The sequence below is a fragment of the Salmo salar genome, chromosome ssa06 (genome assembly GCF_905237065.1).
Source record: "Salmo salar chromosome ssa06, Ssal_v3.1, whole genome shotgun sequence".
Classification (NCBI taxonomy): Eukaryota; Metazoa; Chordata; class Actinopteri; order Salmoniformes; family Salmonidae; genus Salmo; species Salmo salar.
The window spans coordinates 14,885,205-14,902,598 of NC_059447.1; the positions used below are offsets into that span (position 1 = coordinate 14,885,205).

Below are 17,394 nucleotides of genomic sequence, written 5' to 3' on the forward strand. Positions count from 1 at the left end.
ACACACACACACACACACACACACACAGGTATTGATGCATGGAGCGGTTTGAGTTTTTACTTTACCTTCTATAACCATTTCCATGATTGGTTTGTTAAATGTGGTACACAACTCCAGCACGTATAATGTTTACTCCTTTTGCTACTTGAGTTTAATACTAATGGTGCCGGAAGAGATGGCTGCCATTTTACGGGCTCCAAACCAATTTGCATTATTTGTAACTTATTTTGTACACAATGTTTCTGTCACCGTCTCGTATGGCCGAAAAGAGCTTCTGGATATCAGAACAGCGATTACTCACCTCGTACTGGACAAAGGTTTTTTTCTTTAACGAGGCGGACACGAAGGCACCTCGACCTACGACCCGACAAGGCACAAATCCCTGTCATTCGCATGAAGAAGAGACAGAGATATAGGGGTCGTAGGTCGAGGTGCCTTGTAAGAATCCGACGAGTGGGTAACCCGCCTCTACCATCAGTCCTATTTTCCAACGTGCAATCATTGGATAATAAACTGGATTAATTGCGATCAAGACTATCCTACCAACGGGAGATTAAACCGTAATATCTTATATTTCACTGAGTTGTGGATGAACGACGAAATGGTAACAAATCAAATTTTATTAGTCACATGCGCCCAATACAACAGGTGTAGCCCTTACATAGAGCTGGCTGGGTTTTCCATGCATCGGCAAGATGCAGCTGCCCCCGTTAACCTGTTGGGGGTAGGGGGCAGTATTGACACGGCCGGATTAAATCGGGTACGTTTTTTATCTGGTTACTACTCCTGCCCAGTAACTAGAATATGCATATAATTATTGGCTTTGGATAGAAAACACCCTAAAGTTTCTAAAACTGTTTGAATGGTGTCTGTGAGTATAACAGAACTCATATGGCAGGCAAAAACCTGAGAAGATTCCTTACAGGAAGTGCCCTCTCTGACAAGATCTTGTTCTTCTTGTCTCTGTTTATTGAAGACTGAGGATCATTGCTGTAACGTGACACTTCCTACGGCTCCCATTGGCTCTCAGAGCCCGGGAAAAAGCTGAATGATATCGAGGCAGCCCCAGGCTGAAACACATTTGCGCTTTTGGCAAGTGGCCGATCAGAGGACAATGGGCTTAGCCGCGTGCACGAGTCGACCCCATGCTTTATTTTCTTTCGTCTTTTTACCTAAACACAGATTCCCGGTCGGAATATTATCGCTTTTTTACGAGAAAAATGGCATAAAAATTTATTTTAAACAGCGGTTGACATGCTTCGAAGTACGGTAATGGAATATTTAGAAATCTTTTGGTCACGAAATGCGCCATGCTCGTGACCCTTATTTACACTTCGGATAGTGTCTTGAACGCACGAACAAAACGCCGCTATTTGGATATAACTATGGATTATTTGGGACCAAACCAACATTTGTTATTGAAGTAGAAGTCCTGGGAGTGCATTCTGACGAAGAACACCAAAGGTAATAACATTTTTCTTATAGTAAATCTGAGTTTGGTGAGTGCTAAACTTGCTGGGTGTCTAAATAGCTAGCCCTGTGATGCCGAGCTATCTACTTAGAATATTGCAAAATGTGCTTTCACCGAAAAGCTATTTTAAAATCGGACATGTCGAGTGCATAGAGGAGTTCTGTATCTATAATTCTTAAAATAATTGTTATGCTTTTTGTGAACGTTTATCGTGAGTAATTTAGTAAATTGTTAGTAAATTCCCCGGAAGTTTGCGGGGGGTATGCTAGTTCTGAACATCACATGCTAATGTAAAAAGCTGGTTTTTGATATAAATATGAACTTGATTGAACAAAACATGCATGTATTGTATAACATAATGTCCTGGGTGTGTCATCTGATGAAGATCATCAAAGGTTAGTGCTGCATTTAGCTGTCTTCTGGGTTTTTGTGACATTATATGCTAGCTTGAAAAATGGGTGTCTGATTATTTCTGGCTGGGTACTCTGCTGACATAATCTAATGTTTTGCTTTCGTTGTAAAGCCTTTTTGAAATCGGACAGTGTGGTTAGATTAACGAGAGTCTTGTCTTTAAAATGGTGTAAAATAGTCATATGTTTGAGAAATTGAAGTAATAGCATTTCTAAGGTATTTGAATAACACGCCACAGGATTCCACTGGCTGTTACGTAGGTGGGACGATTTCGTCCCGCCGACCCTAGAGAGGTTAAGACAAGTGGTGGACGTCTGTCTATTTGTCAATAACAGCTGGTGCACGGAATCTAACATTAATGAAGAGTCAATGTTTTGCTCGACTGAGGTAGAGTATCTCATGATAAACTGTAGACCACACTATCTATATTTTTCGTACCTGTCTATTTACCACCACAAACCAATGCTGGCAATAAGACCGCACTCAACGAGCTGTATAAGGCCATAAGCAAACAGGAAAATCCTCATCCAGAGGCGGCGCTCCTAGTGGCCGGGGACTTTAATGCAGGGAAACTTAAATCCATTTTACCTCATTTTCTACCAGCATGTTATATGTGCAACCAGAGGAAAACTATATAGACTATAGACCACCTTTATTCCACACACAGAAACGCGTACAAAGCTCTTTCTCGCCCTCCATTTGGCAAATCTGACCATAACTCTATCCTCCTGATTCCTGCTTACAAGCTAAAATTAAGCAGGAAGCACCAGTGACTCGCTCAATATGGAAGGTGTCAGATGACGCAGATGCTATGCAACAGGACTTATTTGCTAGCACAGACTGGAATTTGTTTTGGGATTCTTCCCATGGCATTGGCGTATACCGCATCAGTCCCCTGCTTCATCAATAAGTGCATCGATGACGTCGTCCCCACAGTGACCGTACATACATAAATATCCCAACCAGAAGCCATGGATTACAGGCAACATACGCACTGAGCTAAAGGGTAGAGCTGCCGCTTTCAAGGAGCGGGACTCTAACCCGGAAGCTTATAAGAAATACCGCTATGCCCTCCGACGAACCATCACAGGCAAAGAAAGCATCAATACAGTACTATGATTGAATCCTACTACACCGGCTCCGACACTCGTCGGATGTGGCAGGGCTTGCAAACTATTAAGGACTGCAAAGGGAAGCACAGCCATGAGTTGCCCAGTGACACAAGCCTACCAGACAAGCTAAATGACTTCTACGAGCACCTTGAGACAAGCAACACTGAAGCATGCATGAGAACACCAGCTGTTCCGGCCGACTATGATCACACTCACCACAGTCGTTGAGAGTAAGACCTTTAAACAGGTCAACATTCACAAGGCCACAGGGCCAGACGGATTACCAGGACGTGGACTCCGAGCATGAGCTAACCAACAGGCAAGTGACTTCACTGAAAATTCAACCTGACTGAGTCTGCAATAACTGCATGTTTCAAACAGACCACCATAGCCCCTGTGCCCAAGAATACCAAGGTAACCTGACTAAATGACTACCGATCCGTAGCACTCACGTCTGTAGCCATGAAGTGCTTTGAAAGGTTGATAACAGCTCAACACCATTATCCCAGAAACCCTAGACCCACTCCAATTTGCATACCACCCCAACAGATCCACAGATGACAATCTACTGCACTCCACACCGCCCTTTCGCACCTGGACAAAAGGAACACCTACGTGAGAATGCTATTTGTTGACTACAACACCACAGTGCCCTCAAAGCTCACCACTAAGCTAAGGACCTTGGGAATAGTCACTTTACCTTTACCTTACACCTCAACTAACCTGTGCCCCCGCACATTGACTCTGTAGCGTTACCCCCTGTGCATAGCCTCGTTACTTTTATTTTATTGTTGCTCTTTAATTACTTGTTTTCTTTTTTCATGTTTATATTTGTTTACCTCAGTTTATTTAGTAAATAATTTAAGATTTTTTCTTAACTGCATTGTTGGTTATGGGCTTGAAATTAAGCATTTCACTGTAATGTCAGCACATGTGATAAAATATGATTTGGGTCATCCCCTTGCTGCTCACTCTGCTGCCAACCACACCAAGCCCTGCCCCGCCACTCAAGGACAGCAGTTGCTCGACCACAGAGTCACGAGAACTTTCTCGCCATTCACTCTGCATGGTCAGATACAGTGAGGGAAAAAAGTATTTGATCCCCTGCTGATTTTGTACGTTTGCCCACTGACAAAGAAATGATCAGTCTATAATTTTAATGGTAGGTTTATTTGAACAGTGAGAGACAGAACAAAAAAATCCAGAAAAACGCATGTCAAAAATGTTATAAATTGATTTGCATTTTAATGAGGGAAATAAGTATTTGACCCCCTCTCAATCAGAAAGATTTCTGGCTCCCAGGTCTTTTATACAGGAAACGAGCTGAGATTAGGAGCACACTCGTAAAGTGAGTGCTCCTAACCGTAGCTTGTTACCTGTAAAAAAGACACCTGTCCACAGAAGCAATCAATCAGATTCCAAACTCTCCACCATGGCCAAGACCAAAGAGCTCTCCAAGGATGTCAGGGACAAGATTGTACACCTACACAAGGCTGGAATGGGCTACAAGACCATCGCCAAGCAGCTTGGTGAGAAGGTGACAACATTTGGTGCGATTATTCGCAAATGGAAGACAAAATAACTGTCAATATCCCACGGCCTGGAGCTCCATGCAAGATCTCACCTCGTGGGGTTGCAATGATCATGAGAACGGTGAGGAATCAGCCCAGATCTACACGGGAGGATCTTGTCAATGATCTCAAGGCAGCTGGGACCATAGTCACCAAGAAAACAATTGGTAACACACTACGCCGTGAAGGACTGAAATCCTGCAGCGCCCGCAAGGTCCCCCTGCTCAAGAATACATATACATGCCCGTCTGAAGTTTGCCAATGAACATCTGAATGACTCAGAGGACAACTGGTGAAAGTGTTATGGTCAGATGAGACCAAAATGGAGCTCTTTGGCATCAACTCAACTCGCCGTGTTTGGAGGAGGAGGAATGTTGCCTATGACCCCAAGAACACCATCCCCACCGTCAAAAATGGAGGTGGAAACATTATGCTTTGGGGGTGTGTTTCTGCTAAGGGGATAGGACAACTTCACCGCATCAAAGGGACCATGGACGGGGCCATGTACCGTCAAATCTTGGGTGAGAACATACATGACAATGACCCAAAACACACGGCCAAGGCAACAAAGGAGTGGCTCAAGAAGAAGCACATTAAGGTCCTGGAGTGGCCTAGCCAGTCTACAGACCTTAATCCCATAGAAAATCTGTGGAGGGAGCTGAAGGTTCGAGTTGCCAAACGTCAGCCTCGAAACCTTAATGATTTGGAGAAGATCTGCAAAGAGGAATGGGACAAAATCCCTCCTGAGATGTAGTTGGCCACCAGGTTTGCACACAAGAAACATCTGACCTCTGTGATTACCAACAAGGATTTTGCCACCAAGTACTAAGTCATGTTTTGCAGAGGGGTCAAATACTTATTTCCCTCATTAAAATGCAAATCAATTTATAACATTTTTGACATGCGTTTTTCTGGATTTTGTTGTTGTTATTCTGTCTCTCACTGTTCAAATAAACCTACCATTAAAATTATAGACTGATCATTTCTTTGTAAGTGGGCAAACGTACAAAAATCAGCAGGGGATCAAATACTCCCCCCCCCCCACTGTATAACAAAGTTGGTGACATGCTGCTGTCCACAAGTGTTCTATACACTATTCGTTTGTGTATCTTACTGTCTGCAAACTACTATCTGTTAGTTTGTCTTTTCTTAGCAAGGTGTTGCTAAAATAATCTGTTAGCCGCTAATGCTAAATCGCTAGTTAGTACATTTAGCTAGCTAGCCAGTTAAGTAGAAGAGCAAACGTAGCTAGCTAATACTGACTAGTACCAGTGCTGGTGTATGCCTAGATAAGGTACCGTTGCACAAACATGCTTATCAGAGAGGAATAGGCGAAGCATGAATATGTTAGCTAGCTAGCTACATGAAATAAGAAAACATGTAATGTAACAACTAATTAGGGTCACCTGGAAACACTGACTAACTTGTTCCTACCCATGTAAATAATTCCTCCCTGGTTTATTCATTCATTGTCATGTCAAAACAACGTATTCAAGATGCTGCCCACTATATTACAACTACTATATTCCAAAAGTTCACCAATTAACTACCGTAAATTCCGGACTATAAGCCGCAACTTTTTCCCAGGCTTTGAACCTCGCGGCTTAAACAATGACGCGGCTAATATATGGATTTTACCCGCTTTCAATTTTTTTCCCTCAAAAAATACATTCTGTGACGTGCTCAGTTTTTTGGCGGCATGAAGCTTTCATTAGACCAATGAAATTGCCGAACGGGTTAAGGTCAAACAACTTTTTGTTTACTGGTTAGATTAAACCGAGCTCTCTCAAACTTCCCATCGTTCTGATTACGGTAGTCATTTTGTCATCCTCATCATGGCAAAGACACGGAGAAATGCATATGATACAGCTTTCAAGTTGAAGGCGATTGATCTGGCTGTTGGAAAAGGAAATAGAGCAGCTGCACGGGAGCTTGGTCTTAATGAGTCGATGATAAGACGTTGGAAACAGCAGCGTGAGGAATTGACTCAGTGCAAAAAGACAACTAAAGCTTACTGCTATTTTTTTTTTTTTTTTTACAAGCCGTGTTTCGTTAAAGCCTATTTATTATTGTTACAAGCCGTGTTTCGTTAAAGCCTATTTATTTTTGTTACAAGCCGTGTTTCATTAAAGCCCGTGTAAAGTTCATTTGTTTCAATGTACCGGTAGGCACCTGCGGCTTATAGACACGTGCGGCTTATTTATGTTCAAAATAATATTTTTTGTTAAATTCAGTGGGTGCGGCTTATATTCAGGTGCGCTTAATAGTCCGGAAATTACGGTAGGCCTATATTATTTGCCCATATCATGTTGCGTGGCACAGTGTGGAGTTGGATTGAATGGTATACATGGAGAAATTGAAATCACTTATAATTTGTGTTGCTACCCGAGGGTCATCAGCTACTCAAAGCATATTTAGATCTTTTAACGATTATTCATAAATACTGTAAAATATATTTTGCCCATATCGCCCAGCCCTAGTTTTACAGTAGACTAGCTGGTTGGTTTGATAGGAGAACAGGAACACAGTGTACTAGCTTTACAGTAGACTACAACAGATCCAATACAATCAATTTGATAGGATAATAGCGAACACACCTTATTTTAAGAGTTAGGGATAGAGGTGAAGGAAGGCAGCAGGCAACAAAGACATGCTTCCAAGGCAAAGACCAGGGAAAGCAGCTGTATTGCTGATAGACTATAAATAGGGCCCTGTGTTATGGTTGATCATGTCACATGACCTGGATTTTAACCTTTATTTTAAGCCTTTTCCAAAACTTAGAATTAGACCAAAAAATGTACACAATTGTCTGAGGATGGTGCTGGACCATCTGACATAAAAAGAAAAGGATACAGTTTGATGAAACAGCTTTAAATAAAAAAAAAAGGTTGAACTACATGTCATGTGACATGATTAACCTGTTGGGGATAGGGGGCAGTATTGACACGGCTGGATAAAAAACGTACCCGATTTAATCTGATTACTACTCCTGCCCAGTAACTAGAATATGCATATAATTATTGGCTTTGGATAGAAAACACCCTAAAGTTTCTAAAACTGTTTGAATGGTGTCTGTGAGTATAACAGAACTCCTATGGCAGGCCAAAACCTGAGAAGATTTCAAGCAGGAAGTGGCCTGTCAGAAGTAGTGTTTCATCTTGGCTCTTTTTATTGAAGACTCAGGATCTGTGCAATAACGTGACACTTCCTACGTCTTCCATAGGGTCTCAGAGCCCGGGAAAACGTTGAACGATATCGAGGCAGGTTCTGGCTGAAACACTTTATCGCTTTTGGCAAGTGGCCACTCAGAGTACTATGGGCTTAGGCGCGTGCCCGCTTCGACCGAATGCTTTGTTTTCCTTTGTCTGTTTATCTAAACGCAGATTCCCGGTCGGAATATTATCGCTATTTTATGAGAAAAATTGCATAAAAATTGATTTTAAACAGCGGTTGACATGCTTCGAAGTACGGTAATGGAATATTTAGAATTTTTTTGTCACGAATTGCGCCATGCTCGTCACCCTTATTTAGCCTTTAGGATAGTGTCTAGAACGCACGAACAAAACGCCGCTGTTTGGATATAACGATGGATTATTTTGGACCAAACCAACATTTGTTATTGAAGTAGAAGTCCTGGGAGTGCATTCTGACGAAGACAACAAAGGTAAGAACATTTTTCTTATAGTAAATCTGACTTTGATGAGTGCTAAACCTGCTGGGTGTCTAAATAGCTAGCCCTGTGATGCCGGGCTATCTACTGAGAATATTGCAAAATTTGCTTTCACCGAAAAGCTATTTTAAAATCGGACATATCGAGTGCATAGAGGAGTTCTGTATCTATAATTCTTAAAATAATTGTTATGCTTTTTGTGAACGTTTATCGTGAGTAATTTAGTAAATTCACCGGCAGTGTTCGGTGGGAATGCTAGTCACATGCTAATGTAAAAAGCTGGTTTTTGATATAAATATGAACTTGATTGAACAAAACATGCATGTATTGTATAACATAATGTCCTAGGGTTGTCATCTGATGAAGATCATCAAAGTGTGCTACATTTAGCTGTGGTTTGGGTTTATGTGACATTATATGCTAGCTTGAAAAATGGGTGTCTGATTATTTCTGGCTCGGTACTCTGCTGACATAATCTAATGTTTTGCTTTCGTTGTAAAGCCTTTTTGAAATCGGACAGTGTGGTTAGATTAACGAGAGTCTTATCTTTAAAATGGTGTAAAATAGTCATATTTTTGAAAAATTTAAGTAATAGCATATCTAAGGATTTGAATAACGCGCCACAGGATTCAACTGGCTGTTGAGTAGGTGGGACGCAAGCGTCCCACCTAGCCCATAGAGGTTAACCAAAAGACAGGGCCCTAACTATACAGACTAGTAAACTATGATTAGGCCTAGCCTATTTTCCAGTGTCGCGCCATCTGTGGGAGCCAGTGCTTACTTGCACTAGAGAGCTTTAAAAACAGACGCAACATACTACTTCCTGTTACACCTGCGACAAAGATCCAACGTCAATCGGAGACTGGCAAATTTATCCACAAGGCGTTTACAATCAGACAAGGTGTCTTCGTTTTAAATCGAACACAAACCTCTCTCGCAGTAGTCAGTACTGGCTTGCCCAGACAGCGCTGTAGTGGCTAACATGCTGACCAGACCGGACACGTCTCATGTGCGAGCATTGCAATATAAATGTATACATGCATTCCATCATTGCACCCACACTGCTCGCGAGCATCTGCGCAGCCAGGCGCGAAAATAGAAATTTGTTCTAATTGTGACGCTCAACGCGCTTCAAGTCCTGCCTCTCCCATCTCCTCATTGGTTTTTAGGAGCATATACCCACGTGGGTGACTGAAAGATGAACTGAGGTCCACCCTCCAGTTAGTGGTGGTAATGCACCTTAAAGTTGATTGTCAACCACCATATAAAGTCCAAAGAAAAAGAGGCCTGAAGGAAGGAGCGATGACTAGAAATGAATTGTGTTTACCGTTTTATCAGTGGATTAATTGTCGGAGTAGAGCACCTTGTGCGTTTCAGGTAAAATAACAACCCAATGTTGATATCCCAGGACAAATTAGCTAGCAATAGGAAACTAGCTAGCTAAATTGCCATAAATGTTTAATGCTTTTCGAACAGTACCCAAATTAATATAATTGGTTGAGAGTTTGTTTAGCAATTTCAACCTGCGTGTCCTGATCGCATCAGGTGTCAGTGTATAAAATCAACTTGCGCGTTCTGGTCAGCAAGTAAGCGGCTACGGAGCCATTCACGGTGCTGCTAGTCTCACCTTCTTGGCCGACAGGGCCAATTTCTTGGCGGGCGGGGGAGACGTGGTGCTGGTGGGTGAAGATGTGACGTTGTTGAGGGCCAGGGGTTTTAGCTTGACGGTCTTCTGCTCCTCCGTGCCCACGCGCTCCACACTCTTGGCAGGGGAGGCCATGCCGTTCGAGACGTTCCTAGGGGGGGTGGACGTCCCACCAACCGGCGCACTTTTGGTACCCATGGAATCCTGGATGACAATAGCAAGCATTTGGTTCTGATGAATAACGTGACCAGAAACCAATGACAGACAAACTGACCATCTTATATCTGTATGGTAAATCCAGTATAACATTAACATGACTGGGCTAAAGAGTAATGGGAACTATTACATTCTGAGTGAAGGAAGTACATGTAAATAAGACAACGCGCATTATCCTCCTGTATGTGACCGCAATTATATAAGTAGACAGACTGCCCGTCCAATAAAATTCATAATATATTAGAACTAGTGCTGTACCTTTGAGTCGGAGGTGTCTGCCGAGGAGGAGTCTGACAGGGACTTGAGTGAGGTAGATGTGGCCAGGCCCCTGCTCCCTTGGTTCCCGTGCCTCCGGTCTCCGCCGTCCGACCTGCTGCCCACACCGTTGGAGGAGGGGGCGGGGGTGCTGCTGCGCACCTGGGGCTGCTGAGGAGGACAGGGCTTCTTCAGCTTCTTGAAGGGCTCCTCGATTAGCATGGGTCCCCCGGGTATCCTGGTGGGGGCGTGGGCGGAGGACGACGTCCCATTGGACATCTTGTTGGGCTGCTGGGAGCCGTTGGCGCCGTTCCTAGACACGGGTATGCCCAGGCCGCCCTCTACGGACTGGATCTTACGCAGCTGGAAAGGGTCCAGTTTCTGCAGTGAAAGAGACATGTTTCAGTGACCAAGCCTTGGGACAACACTACATACAAGACACCCAGGAAGCGATACAAAGTCCCCAGGTTCAGAACAAAGAGGTAGAGCCAGCTTCATCTCATCAGCCAACAAATCAAATTTTATTTGTCACATACGCCAAATACAACAGTGAAATGCTTATTTACCATGCTTACATCAAGCTACTGAACAGTGGTATAATGTATATTACATGGTGTAAGGCCCGCTTCATCTCATCAGCCATCAGGCTACTGAACAGTGGTATAATGCATATTATTAACTGGGTGGATCGAGCCCTGATTGGCTGACAGCTGTGGTATATCGGACAGTATACCACGGGTATAACAAAACTAATTTTTTTACTGCTCTAATTACGTTGGTAACCAGTTTATAATAGCAACAAGGCACCTCGGGTTTGTGGTATATGGTGAACTTACCACGGCTAAGGGCTGTGTCCAGGCACTCCACGGTGCGTCGTGCTTAAGAACAGCCCTTAGCCGTGGTATATTAGCCATATACCACACGCCCTCAAGCCGTAACGCTTAATTATAGTCTAAGGCCAGCTTCATCTCATCAGCCATCAGGCTACTGAACAGTGGTATATTACATTATTTAAGGACAGTATAGTTCATGTGTCCTTATTTGAACCGTTCTGTATTGTATTGATTTCCATGCAAATGGACAATAAAAGTATCACATCGAAGGCAGCAAGTCTTTTCATACCGTATTGCTTTCAAACATTCTGATGATGGACCGTTCTGCCAGCCTGTCCCATACCTTGGTGACCTGCGGAGACGACAGGGGCCTGTTGAGGTTGGTCTTCCTGAACTGCTCTGACGTCGCTACGTTCTTCCCCATTCCCTGCTTGGTGATCTGGCCATCCACGTTCTTCTTGGTCTCTGGGATCCTAATGGGCAAAGAGCAGGTATGGTCAATATGTATGGTTACTAGCTACTACTGCAGTCAGTCGCTAGTAACCATCCGACCAGCAACAGATACTTGAGCTATGCTTGATCTAGCTTGCCATGTAGAATGGAACCAATGGAATAGTTCTAACAGTTGGTAGATAATGGCGCTTGCAACACCAGGGTTGTTGGTTCGATTCCCACGGGGGACCAGCTACTGTCCAACTACTGTAAGTTGCTCTAGATAAGAGTGTCTGCTAAATGACTCAAATGTCATGTAAAACGTAACAGAGTAAACTCTAAGCTAAACACTTTCAGGGCTCACTTGAAAAAGGTCTCAATGTAAAAGATATTTTTCAGACATCTGTATTTGACCCAGGTCTGGTAACTCTATTGTTCAAGTCTTACCTCAGGTAGAATAGGACGTAGGCTTGCTGATTGAGGACTACTTTGATGTTACTGGAATGGACCATCGAGTCATTCATCTGGTACCATTGCCCGTTGCTGGCCTGTGAAGACAGCGGAAATATAAATAGGCTTTTCTAAATAAAGTGAAGGGACATCCCACAGTAGAGACTAAACACAGATTAACAGGATAACAAACATACTGTTCTGATAGAACAGTGACAATGAAAATCTAAATGTAAATTATCCTTCAGACTGCCAAACAAAATCCATCTCAAATGTTCCGTCTCAGGCCTACCATCAGGCTCCTTACCTTGACATAGCAGTAGTAGTGGCCAGCATGACAGCTGTACCCAGAATGCACCAGGACAGCATAGAGGCCGTACATGACTGGGTCACCCATGCTCTGAGACATGTAGGGGCGGATGTTCAGGAACTCTGGGTAGCCAACGTCCTAACAAAAACACAGGCGAGATAAGCATCAGGGGCATGTTCAGTAGGGAGCAACTTCCTGAATTTGTCCAAAAAAAAAAAACATTTATGTTTCATTGCAAAGCGTTTTGCAATGGTGTGCCCTACGGACTACAACCCAGTTAGGGTGAGAACTGTTGCTCTGAAACAGCATTTTTAAAACAGAGTAATGACTAATGTTGCAAGAGGTTTACCTTGGTGATTTTTCCTCCACTGAAGTTGGCAAACCTCTTGAGAGACAGGGTCAGAACATTGGACGTTCGATGGACTGTGAATCGCTTTGTTGCCGGAACTTTCTTCTTACACCTGATAAAGTGTAAGTGTGTTGTTTATAAAATGTCTATAACACTAATGTGGGCCTTGTGTATGTCTACAATATCAGTGTGTTAGAAGTTACCACATCATTACTCAGAACTTACTTGGCACACATGTAGGCGTTCTCTCCACTCAACACGTCGGGCTTGACAAAGAGCTCCAGGGCTCGGACGATATTTGCTGCTTGCTGAAAAGGAAAAAAAGACCACTCAACACAGGCATGAAACCAAAAGGACAGACGGAAGACCACTCAACACAGGCATGAAACCAAATAGTCATCAGCTGAATTCCTTTGGGACAGCAAACACACATCAATTAACTCTATTCTGGCTGAGGGATAAATCAATAGGACCACCGATCTGACAAGAATTTATAAGTACCATTCTTCCTAGGTTTCTGCCTAGGGGGCTTTTCCTAGCCAATGGGCTTCTACATCTGCATTGCTTGCTCTTTGGGGTTTTAGACTGGGTATCTAGATGAGCACGTCGGTGACAACCGCTGATGTCAAAAGCGATTTATAAAATAAATGGATTCGATTGATTAGATCTGTGCTTGTGAATTATTCAACGACAGGAGGAAGATGCATTTAAAGTAAGCAAGCAAGAGACTTACTCGAATCTCCACAGCAATGTCCAAGTAAGGGTCGTATGTGTCCGACACACTTTTGCAAATGGAACACTTAACTGAAAGAGAAAAATATATAATTAATCCACTAAGGCAATTTGCCAATATGCCTTAAAAAAGTAGTTAATCGATGTAGCAGGGTTGGGATCAATTCCATTTGAATTCCAATCAACTCAGAAAGTACAAATTCCAGTTCCAAGATAATTGGAATTTCAGTGTAGTTCCTGAATTGACTGGAATTGACCAACTGTGCAATATAGTAGATTGAAAGCTGTACCTCGCGACCTGAGGTAACCTCCAAAGATCTGGTGGACCAATGTGGTGGCCTGTGTCGTCCGGTCTAACCTACGACCCAGAGAGAGAAATACATTCAAAAACACAAAGAATCATCCAAAAATGACAGAAAGACTCTTTCTGAACACCCACATTCAATTCAATCCACATGTCAGTGAGCTATAATTAACGTCCTTCACTCGATGACTGACAAACTTACTTGGGGTAGCCGTTCAGACAGGCTTTCTGCATGGCATCGATGGTGTAGCGTAAAAATTCATGGGCGTCTTCCTGGCTACCAAACCGAAAGTGCCTGGCAATTTCTGCAAGTTCAAAAAAGAAACACCCTGTTAGAATAATACCAAAAGCCTCAACTCCATCCCTTATGGCCTCATGGGAAACTATCTAGAGCACACAATACCAGCACGACCAAGCCAATCTTCACATTGTGTTTTTGTCTCCGATGTTGGTTTGATGTTGTTTCTAACTAATGGACTGTGCTGTGAAAATACATTACTGTCCTCAGTGGGGGAAATGACCTGTCCATTATCAGCAGGACTACAGCATGAGACCACTGAGGCATTAAGCCATTCAAATGAGTCTCCTCTTAAATGGAGGGAGAAACAGAGACCTAAACACTCTACAACCTGCTACAGTCTCCTCTTAAAGGAAAGGTTCACCCATTTTCAATGTTCTATTGTTTTCGTGCATCTCTGAGTGATGATCTATCAATTGCCCGGCTCATTTCATGTGTATCTGCGTTGTTGGCATTTAAGCAGGCAGAAATCTGGCTTGTATGACGTAGCACTGTGATAAAGTCGCTCTCACTACACTGGAAGTTAATAGGAATAGGACATTTAGATGGTGAAACAGTCCATCATACATGTCAGATTTCAATACTGGCCGATGTCTTAACTCAGGAGGATGTCTTCTCTGGAATGAGCCATTGATCATATTTTTGTGATATTCCTCCCTGGAGAAATGTGTCATTTCATGGAGGATCTAGAACACGTCAAAATAGTCTGCCTCTTTAGTCCAGAGTGCCGGTGTCAGAGATATTATACAAAGGAGATAGGAATCCAATGAAAGACGGAACATGTAATACTCCACCCAGCAGACTGTCGACCAATCATGTTCATGATGTCATGCTGCGTCACTTGGTTGCTAAGCTAATCGTCACGCAATCCCTTCTCAAAGTCAGTGGATATGTCGAGAAACCTGCCTATTTTCCTGCAAAGTACGTAACGTCACGATTCAAAAGCTATACAATATTACAGATAGCAAGTTAATCTTACATCTAGTAAGTATAATTTTAATGGTAGGTTTATTTGAACAGTGGGCGACAGAACAAAAAAAATCCAGAAAAACGCATGTCAAATGTTATAAATTGATTTGCATTTTAATGAGGGAAATAAGTATTTGACCCCTCTGCAAAACATGACTTAGTACTTGGTGGCAAAACCCTTGTTTGCAATCACAGAGGTCAGATGTTTCTTGTAGTTGGCTACCAGGTTTGCACACATCTCAGGAGGGATTTTGTCCCACTCCTCTTTGCAGATCTTCTCCAAGTCATTAAGGTTTCGAGGCTGACGTTTGGCAACTCGAACCTTCAGCTCCCTCCACAGATTCTCTATGGGATTAAGGTCTGGAGACTGGCTAGGCCACTCCAGGACCTTAATGTGCTTCTTCTTGAGCCACTTTGTTGCCTTGGCCGTGTATTTGGGGTCATTGTCATGCTGGAATACCCATCCACGACCCATTTAATGCCCTGGCTGAGGGAAGTATGTTCTCACCCAAGATTTGACGGTACATGGCCCCGTCCATGGTCCCTTTGATGCGGTGAAGTTGTCCTGTCCCCTTAGCAGAAAAACACCCCCAAAGCATAATGTTTCCACCTCCATGTTTGACGGTGGGGATGGTGTTCTTGGGGTCATAGGCAGCATTCCTCCTCCTCCAAACACGGCGAGTTGAGTTGATGCCAAAGAGCTCCATTTTGGTCTCATCTGACCACAACACTGTCACCCAGTTGTCCTCTGAATCATTCAATGTTCATTGGCAAACTTCAGACGGGCATGTATATGTGCTTTCTTGAGCAGGGGGACCTTGCGGGCGCTGCAGGATTTCAGTCCTTCATGGCGTAGTGTGTTACCAATTGTTTTCTTGGTGACTATGGTCCCAGCTGCCTTGAGATCATTGACAAGATCCTCCCGTGTAGTTCTGGGCTGATTCCTCACCGTTCTCATGATCATTGCAACTCCACGAGGTGAGATCTTGCATGGAGCCCCAGGCCGAGGGAGATTGACAGTTATTTTGTGTTTCTTCCATTTGCGAATAATCACACCAACTGTTGTCACCTTCTCACCAAGCTGCTTGGCGATGGTCTTGTAGCCCATTCCAGCCTTGTGTAGGTATACAATCTTGTCCCTGACATCCTTGGAGAGCTCTTTGGTCTTGGCCATGGTGGAGAGTTTGGAATCTGATTGATTGCTTCTGTGGACAGGTGTCTTTTTTACAGGTAACAAGCTACGGTTAGGAGCACTCCCTTTAAGAGTGTGCTCCTAATCTCAGCTCATTACCTGTATAAAAGACACCTGGGAGCCAGGAATCTTTCTGATTGAGAGGGGGTCAAATACTTATTTCCCTCATTAAAATGCAAATAAATTTAGAAAAAATTTTGACATGCGTTTTTCTGGATTTTTTTCTTGTTATTCTGTCTCCCACTGTTCAAATAAACCTACCATTAAAATTATAGACTGATCATTTCTTTGTCAGTGGGCAAACGTACAAAATCAGCAGGGGATCAAATACTTTCCCCCCGTCACTGCATCCACAGTAAAGTGCAGGAAGAACACACACCAAGTCTCCGCAAACTTAAACCAATAAAAATGTCAGTCATTCACTGTGCCAAGCTTCGATTATATTACTGACATTAGCATTGATCCGAGTGGGTATTTCTGGCTTCAGATCAGGCTGAACTCAAACCATCCCTCCCCTCTCTATATAACAGTGTGGTGGTTGTACCATCCCCCCCTCTCTATTAAACAGTGTGGTGGTTGTACCATCCCCCCTCTCTATATAACAGTGTGGTGGTTGTACCATCCCCCCCTCTCTATATAACAGTGTGGTGGTTGTACCATCCCTCCCCTCTCTATATAACAGTGTGGTAGTTGTACCATCCCCTCCCCTCTCTATATATAACAGTGTGGTGGTTGTACCATCCCCTCCCCTCTCTCTATATAACAGTGTGGTGGTTGTACCATCCCTCCCCTCTCTATATAACAGTGTGGTGGTTGTACCATCCCTCCCCTCTCTATATAACAGTGTGGTGGTTGTACCATCCCTCCCCTCTCTATATAACAGTGTGGTGGTTGTACCATCCCTCCCCTCTCTCTATATAACAGTGTGGTGGTTGTACCATCCCTCCCCTCTCTATATAACAGTGTGGTGGTTGTACCATCCCTCCCCTCTCTATATAACAGTGTGGTGGTTGTACCATCCCTCCCCTCTCTCTATATAACAGTGTGGTGGTTGTACCATCCCCCCCCCTCTCTATATAACAGTGTGGTGGTTGTAACCATCCCTCCCCTCTCTATATAACAGTGTGGTGGTTGTACCATCCCTCCCCTCTCTATATAACAGTGTGGTGGTTGT

The 17,394-nt window shown here is 43.4% G+C and overlaps 1 protein-coding gene across 2 annotated transcripts in view; it reads right to left on the reverse strand.

Moving 5' to 3' along the window:
* Nucleotides 1-17,394, reverse strand: part of LOC106601941 (ubiquitin carboxyl-terminal hydrolase 36) — a 35,245-nt gene that overhangs the window by 5,140 nt on the left and 12,711 nt on the right. The window contains exons 5-14 of one of the 2 annotated variants that reach the window (XM_045719832.1): nt 13,964-14,066; nt 13,748-13,815; nt 13,459-13,529; nt 12,951-13,033; nt 12,726-12,837; nt 12,374-12,514; nt 12,064-12,164; nt 11,528-11,657; nt 10,355-10,732; nt 9,863-10,084 (exon numbers count right to left, since the gene is read on the reverse strand). In XM_045719832.1, the coding sequence (XP_045575788.1) occupies nt 9,863-10,084; nt 10,355-10,732; nt 11,528-11,657; nt 12,064-12,164; nt 12,374-12,514; nt 12,726-12,837; nt 12,951-13,033; nt 13,459-13,529; nt 13,748-13,815; nt 13,964-14,066 (1,409 nt within the window). Of the gene's footprint in view, nt 1-9,862; nt 10,085-10,354; nt 10,733-11,473; nt 11,658-12,063; nt 12,165-12,373; nt 12,515-12,725; nt 12,838-12,950; nt 13,034-13,458; nt 13,530-13,747; nt 13,816-13,963; nt 14,067-17,394 lie in introns of both variants that reach the window. The other variant, XM_045719831.1, reaches the window with a different exon arrangement.